The following is a 7,979-nucleotide window of genomic DNA, read 5'->3' as shown; positions in this document are numbered from 1 at the left end:
GTAAGTAAGTAATTTATATTTATAGAGCGCTTTTCTAGACCAGGGTCACAATTCCCGAAGGAGACCTCCTGAGGGATCAATAAAGTTCTACCTTACCTTACTAAATCAATAAAAAAAATAAAAAAATAATAATAATATATACTAAAAAGATCAAGATAAAATTGACTTTGACGCACAGCAAGAAAATAAAATAAAAACTCCACTTTTTTTTTTAAATGGATGCAGTATTTACCACTGTAACAGTGTTTTCCTTAACCAAAGTATAACAAAAGTACTTTGAATCAGTAGGCAACTTGTCACTATTGAACATATTAAGGCTAATTTTCAAGATAAATAGAATTAGTTTTTAAAAAATCGATTTCATCTTGAGTGGAAGTTTAGTGAATGTCAGAAGTTTAACTACAGATAAACACCTATCTACTCTCGTCCATTAATTCATTCACTTGATTTAAATTAAATTAATATTAAACCCACAGTGTCATGGAAACGTTTGTCTGCAGGCAAAGGTGGAGAAGCTCTAATGAGAAATGAGTCAGGTGTTCATTCATCTCGTCGTGGCAGAAAGCTGAAAAAGTAAAGTTAGAACATTTTGTGAGGGTTTTCAGCTGCTATGGAAACAGGTTTTGCTTTAGACTTTTGTTAGTGTTCTGACGCAGCGTGTTGCGGCGTTAGAGAAGGCAAACTACTAACTTGTTAATGAGATTTTAATTGAATTACATTTGGAAGAAAACAAGTGGATACCAGATGCCCCTCGAAGCATCCATCTTTTATCCTGTATTTTACATTTCTAAATTTCCAATAAAAGAGCAGAAAAAATAAATAAATTGACATTAAACTCCTGATACACTGTAGAAATGAAAAGATACAGACAGATTACATCATTGATCTCATTTCCTTCACTTCTCTCCAGAAACAGAAAGAGGATGAGAGGAGAAAGAAGAAGGCGGTTGCTGCTATAAATAGAATATTTGGCTGTAATGTGTAAAGCAAACATAAGAACTTCCAAACTGTTTATTCAACTGCAGTTCCACGTTATTTTTGTGATTCATGATTGTTTATGATTGACGACCACAGAGACATGGCTTTCCTCGAGGCTCACAGGGGCAGCATCTGACGCAAAGAGGCACAGACGTCCCTCCATAGTTTGTTTTTTTTAACAAAGAGGCATAACTCTTTTGTGTGTCCCGGGTCTGTCCCGGGTCCTCCTTCCACTTGAATACCCCCCTGAGGAGGCATTAGAGACATCCGAGCACGATGATTCAGATCACCATGGACACGAAATGAGCCTGTAAAATGAAAATGAGGCCTTTTCCTCTTCGTGTTGTGTCATGACGGACTTGTATCTAATTATTTTTTGAAAGGAGTGGAAAGGATAAAAAAGCTGAGTGAAACATATTTCTGTAATAATGCACTTGATTAAAAAATGAAGGGGGGGTGGACAATGTCTTTTTTGTGAGGCTACGGTGGAGGAGGATGACGCATCCTTCCCTGCAGTCGAGCGTTAAACGTGATTTTTATTTGTGCAACATCCTGAAATAATCAGACGACGCTTGAGCAGGACGGCGAGTCTCAAACCATCGTGTTTCAAGATGCAAAACTGGGACTTGGTGGCTTTTATTAACATCAAATATTCTCCGTCATAGTCAGGATTGATGATTTATATATTTGTCAATTTAAAAACAAACAGGTACGGTTGGACAGTTGTGAAGATGTTTGGTTTTATATGTGCACATGAAATAAAAACGTGAGGGAGAAGTACTACACCATAACAAATCCTGAGAGTCAACAAGTTTAAAAGTTTAAAATACAAAAATAAATTAGATGACAACAATGACTAAACTGAGAAACTAGGGTTTGAAATGATGTGATGATGTTCAAATGATGAAGCAAAGTATGTTAGACACATGAACCACATATCATTTAATAATGACTACAGCAGTGCGTTTGCCTGCTTCAGGTGCAAGATAAGAAATTAGGCAGTTGACTCTCAGGATTTGTAAGAGGAACATGGCACCTGTGACCTTAAGGGATATAAACTTGAACTAGAAGAGACAGGAGTGTGTGTCTTGGAGCTAAGATCTGATTTCTTTTAAGTATTGGTGTCCTAATGAGGCAGAAACAATAAACCGTCTGTGGGATTTAAGAAAGTGGGAGGAAACCGGAGTGTCTGATAAAACCCTTGCAAGCACGGAATTCTAGAAACATTCACATTTAAAGGTTTAAACCTATTTCCCACTTAATTTAAATGATTTTATGTGACTATTATTGATCTATTGCTATTTTAATTGTCTTATTTTAAATTATTTCATGTTGTTTCTTATTACAAAAAAATCTAAGGGTAATTTTGAGCCTTGACTCCTCATTTTAAGTTAGAATATTAAACCAGCAACAGATAAAAATGGAATGATTGGTGTGACAGTATTAGGAAATACATCTTGGAATTATTTTAAACTTTGTTTGAATTATTATCACATTTTCCTTATAACTATATGGATTATTAATGACGGCTTAATTTATAAAGGAAAATGGATATATTTAATTCCATTTCTATTTACACATGTATTAATGTTAATTTTATCTTATGGATTTCAACATATTTATCCATAAAAAGACTAACCTTTTAGAGGCCATTTAGAGTTTTTAATTAAGCTGTGTGTTCTTGAAATGTGGGAGGAAACTGGAGTGTCTTGAGGAAACCCATGCGAGAATAGTAGAAACATTACAATTACATTTGTACACTTAATTTGAATTGACTGTGACTACTATTGTTGTAATGATGTTATAATTCATTTGGTGTATTTTTTTTTTATTGCATATAAAAATTAGGAATTTTTTGGAATTATTGAGGAATCAAAATGTTCTTTTATTCCTCAAATTTTTCTGTATACTTTGCTTTACTCATCACATTTTCTTTTAAACAATATTGTGTATTGGTGGTGGCTTAATTTAGAAAGTTAAGTAGATTTCATGCAATAAAGTAATGTTTAAGTTATAGATAAATCAGTGTAAAACTGTATAAACTCTGATCATAGATGACTATATTGCTGTGATCACAGTTTTACTTCATCTTTCCACTATGAATGACATAATGAATGTCAATGTGTGCCAAAAACAACAACACAACTCTGCTTTTTGTCCTTTCCACCAGACGAAGTCTTCGCTTGACCACAACGATGAAAAATAATAGACGCAATTCAACAGCAGATTCTTTAATTTAAAACTATTGATGCATAGCACCGACTGCAATCTCTTGTCTACAAAACTGCAAATAAACATCCATGCGAGGGAACAAATACTTTTCTTAATTGCACAACCACAAAAGGGGGAAAAAAAGAGCAAAACGTTAAATCTATGGTCCAAACTTACTGTTTTCAAACATATCAGCTGCACTCACTCACTCCAGAGACGTACGAGTCTGCAGCTAAAGAAAAGCAGGACTGCGGCAAAAACCTGGAGCCATTCAACACTCGGACCAAATATAACTCAACCTTAAAAAAAATATTGCACTCGAGCTCACCATCTGTTTGTGATGAGCTCATCTCTTCAAGTCTTCAAATTAAAATGGCTCCACTCGAGATCACATCACAACCCCGCATGAACGACTGTAGAGATCTTCCCACGACCGGACACGGGTGACTTCTTAGATTTCAGTTCTGGTGATGAAGTGATGGCCCGGGCACGGTCGGGTGAGGGGGACCGCCGGGGCGGGCAGGTAGAAGACCGGTCTGGAGACTTGCCGAGGATACCGTGGACGAGGGCGCAGCAGGAACGGAGCCACATTGGCCGTCTGGCCCAGACTGTAGTACATGTTCTGCTGCTGCTGCTGCTGCTGCTGCCGCAGCTGATGGTCCTCCTGGTTGTTGGACTCCTGGACGTCACCATCATGTGCTCTGGGACAGACGCGTGGAAATTAGTTTTCAAACACGTACCTACAAACTGTTCGATGTCAGTTTACAACTATAAACTTCATTTTTCTGCCTTACTTAAAATGATTGTAATACTTTTAAAATAGTTTTTCCCTCATAAAATAACATATACTCCCTTTTTTTAATTTAAAGAGCACTCAGGGGATGCAGACCTCTGCCAAGGTATTCGTTTTGCTTTTTTTTTTTAACCATTGGGACAAAAATCAATATCAAGGGATACCACAAACACATTTGTTTTCGGGCCTTTGTGTAACCTTGAGCCAGAGACAACACAAGGGACACCACAAACACATTTGTTTTCAGGCCTTCGTGTCACCTTAATCCAGAGACAATACAAGGGATACCACAAACACATTTCTTTTCGGGCCTTCGCGTCACCTTGACCCAGAGACAACAAAAAGCTTGTTTACTTTTACACTGAATGCAAACTTAAATGTGCTCAGGATTCAATTTAATTTCTTAATAAATAGGTTCAATCGGCCCAACTTTACATGATATTAATGTCCGTACACTGTAATATGTCCAGTTGTACGGTGTTTATCCATTTGTACATTGTACCAAGTTTGGAAATAAATACCTTAGATGTTTTTCATTTTACCTTTTTCTTCCATCACATATATTGTGATATATTGTTGATAAATTTTCTTGCAATATATGGAATCTCATGCTGAATGAGATCGTCATATAGTGGTACAAATATTGTCAACGTATCAAACCGTGAGTTACATAAATTGTATATAATGTAATAAGTGTTTGAAATGTAGTGAATTAAATGTGTGTAACTGAGCAGCACAAGGGGCACTAAAGTCTTAAAGTTAGGGATAGAGTCGGTTCAAACATCAGCTGCAATCATGGGAAAATAGACACTTACATGAGCATCTTTTCGGCACAGGACACCAGGTTCTCCCACGTGTAGCTGGTGAGGCGCTGCAGTCGGGGAGGCCACGTCGGCGACAGGTTGAGGATGAGGCGGGACGACCCCACGCATGCTGCCGCCACCAATGATGGAGCGAAATACACAAACACATGATCTACGGAGACGCACACATACGGTCAACACAGTTGGAGTAAAATAAAAGTTTGTGAAGTGGACGAGGATAAGCTCATCCAAGTCTATGACCATTAATACACATACACAAAACATACACACATATAATTGTATATATTATTATTATTTTCTTTTTTTTAGTTACTTTATTCGACCCTATCGTTTTTTGCTTCTTTTTTTTTTACCATTTTTACATTACATTTTAACAGCATTTTATTTTATTATAGTGATTTTATGGTTTACAGTTAAATAACGTGTGTCTAAAATATTAAAATTGTATTTCATTTTTCAATAAACATGCAAATATTCACAACTTTGTTAATTTTTGTGTAGAAATTCTTCCGTCCACTAGATGAAAGCAGTCATAACATCCTCTGCAGCTAAAAGATCTATAAAAAAAAAGCTAGATCCCATCAATGACTGAGGATGAGAGGATACAGTTGACTCCAAGAGCTCTTGAAAATAACGTTTGCGCATCACTTTGGTTTCAGGAGTCAAGCAGTCGGTAATTAGGCCAGTTAGGCACAACGAAATCCTGCTAGATCCTGCTGAGGACAAGAGGATACAGTCGGCTACAGTAATTTTTTAAAACCAATGTTTGAATATAGCTTAGTTTAAAGACTTTGTCAAGAGTCAAAAGGTCTGTAAATTTCATCAGAAGTCAAGTGAGTCAATACTTTTTTGTATTGCAATATATCACAATATGTAGTAACGTTCGCCCCTTTATTGCATTGCCAGAAACACACCCCTAGAAATTAAATACAATTCTTTTTTTACGTTTTCTTTCTGTGAAACGCCAAATTATGGTCAGTTAATTGACATATTAAACAAAAATGGTCTTAAATGTAACGCGTCTTACCTTGCAAGGAAACCTCCAGGAAGTAGTCGACATACTTGGACATGTAGAGCTGGGCCTTCTCCAGGCTGGACATGGGTAAGCCGTTGTGAAGGTCCCCCTCCTGGACCGCTATGGACAGGTAGTAGTCGATAAAGTGAGCTGCTGTGGGCAGGTACAAGTTCCACTGGACGTTCTTCAGCAGGAGGAGCTCGATGTGGAGCAAACCCTGCTTGGTCAGGACCAGGTTCATGGAGGTCATGCAGCCCAGGTTGTTGAGAGTCTCCAGCTTCGGCACCTGATCCTCGCGGCCCTCGAACTTGCCTGAGAAGAGATTGGTGGAGAGGTATGATGATGATGATGATGATGATGACGATGATGATGAGGCGTCACTCACTGGCCAACAGGAGACACGACAGAGAGATCAAGTGAAGCTGATGGACGTTGAGAACGTAGCGGTCCATGAAGAGGTCCAGCAGGTAGACGGCCAGGTGTCTGGCGGCAGGGCAGAGCTTGAAGTGGTTGCTTGTTATGGCAATGAGGTCAGCAAAGTATCTTCTCAAGGGGAGCTGCGATGATTGGCCCTTGAAGGAAGACAACTTGCGCTCCTGAGCAGAAGGAATGATGAGATGAGATTATCTAAGATAACATCCAGTAGAACATTTTATATTCATTCAACGACTTCATAACTTTTGTTTTTATCATCAGGATTCATCATACTTACATGCTATTGATATTACAAAGACACTGTGTCTTTAAGTGACAGAAGAGACATCAGGTGACATCACTCAAACATTTGCAGGAGCCAAGGTCTCATGCATGTTCTCACAAAATTGATATTTATTTGATCCATTTAGTAGTTCAGTAGATCTTTACCACCCCGTAACGTACATTTTATATTTTTAATTGTAATATCCAGTGAAGAAAAAGTTTCAACAGAATGGTATAAACTCTAACTTAACTAGTCAAGAGTCATTTAGGACCATTTACACCATATTTAAATAGACTAAAAGAGACAAACAGAACATAACAAATTCAAGAGAAAACAAGAATTCCAATTTAAGTTAGTTTTATTTAGTTAAAACAAGAAATGTGTGCATTTAAATCCTCAAAAATGTTCCTTTTCAGAAGATTTTTGGACAAAAATAATACAATTAAATTAGAATTTAAAATGAAAACGGAGTAACTGCCTACACTACTTATCAAGAAAGCAACGATTCAGAAGACTTCTCAAATATTTCAGACACAAGAAAATACAAATTTACAAAATACAGAGACAAGAAGCAGAGAAGAGAAGAGAAGACTCAAGAGTTGAAGATGCTCAGGTTTTCATTGAGGGCCAGTAGAAAATACATGTTGGACGTTAAAAAGAAGTCAAAATATTTAACTAAAACATAGTATAAGGCCTTGTTGAATCTTCATAAAATATGGCTTCTTCTGAAAGTATTACTCTTTACCATGCAGGAATATTTTAGACAAACCAACAAAAAATGCTGGGGTGAAATATCCCACTCTCATAAACTTTATAGCTTATTAAAATTCAAAATGAGTAACAATTGAATTTCTGGAATTCTATATTAATTTTATGAGATCAAGTTGATGATGACAGCAAACATGCAATGTTTGGAAAAATATAAATTGATTATTTCTTAAACGAGATGCATCTTATGGGGTTGTAAAAATAAATTAATCCACTTTATGGCAGACTATGACACTAGCAGGATATTAATATGGGTTTAAGGAGGGAAATAATTTCATGCAAGTCATTTGTCTTCAACTATTTCCACGATTTTTCTAAAGTAAACGTGCACATGAAGTGTTGAATGACTCACTTTCAAGCGCAGCGCCTGGTAAATGTCTGCAGCCAGCTGTCCCTTCCACCATTGCTCTTCCAGTTCCATTGCCTCGTCTCTACACAAACCTCTGACACACAAAAACAACACAACATCCTTCACTTAAATCCAACACATGTCATGCACAACTTTTGTTTGTTTGTTTGGTTACATTCATCCCGTCAGTTACGTCCACATTTTTTTGACATTTGAGGCTCACCCAGCGAGGATTGTATGTCGAGGCAGGAGTTTTTTGGGGGGGTTTTAAAGTTGTAGGTTCATGCTCGCACCTCACGTGGACGAGCGAGGTTTCCCCAAACACGCCAAACAAACGCTGC

The 7,979-nt window shown here is 37.3% G+C and overlaps 1 protein-coding gene across 1 annotated transcript; it reads right to left on the bottom strand.

Annotated features, from left to right (window-relative positions):
* Positions 1-3,222: 3,222 nt before the first annotated feature.
* On the bottom strand, positions 3,223-7,928 carry ccnj (cyclin J). Its single transcript, XM_087802623.1, has 6 exons — positions 7,862-7,928; positions 7,642-7,732; positions 6,207-6,417; positions 5,834-6,133; positions 4,798-4,957; positions 3,223-3,890 (listed from the first exon to the last, which is right to left on the bottom strand). Exons 2-6 carry the CDS (start codon positions 7,708-7,710, stop codon positions 3,641-3,643), a joined length of 990 nt encoding a protein of 329 aa, XP_087658749.1. The 5' UTR covers positions 7,711-7,732; positions 7,862-7,928; the 3' UTR covers positions 3,223-3,640.
* Between the last annotated feature and the right edge of the window lie 51 nt (positions 7,929-7,979).

The sequence above is a fragment of the Callionymus lyra genome, chromosome 11 (assembly GCF_982586985.1).
Source record: "Callionymus lyra chromosome 11, fCalLyr1.hap1.1, whole genome shotgun sequence".
In the NCBI taxonomy this organism is placed as follows: Eukaryota; Metazoa; Chordata; class Actinopteri; order Syngnathiformes; family Callionymidae; genus Callionymus; species Callionymus lyra.
Note: the sequence above shows the minus strand (reverse complement) of the source record. Positions and strands in the feature narration are given on the sequence as shown.

What these genes read in the sequence shown, in the direction of transcription:
- ccnj (XM_087802623.1), bottom strand. Translation starts at nt 7,710, where the DNA reads ATGGAACTGGAAGAGCAATGGTGGAAGGGACAGCTGGCTGCAGACATT. An exon ending in GTCGTGTCTCCTGTTGGCCA is followed by an intron (nt 6,134 to 6,206) that starts GTGAGTGACGCC and finishes ATCTCTTCTCAG; the next exon opens with GCAAGTTCGAGGGCCGCGAG. An exon ending in CCTGGAGGTTTCCTTGCAAG is followed by an intron (nt 4,958 to 5,833) that starts GTAAGACGCGTT and finishes GCGTCTCCGTAG; the next exon opens with ATCATGTGTTTGTGTATTTC.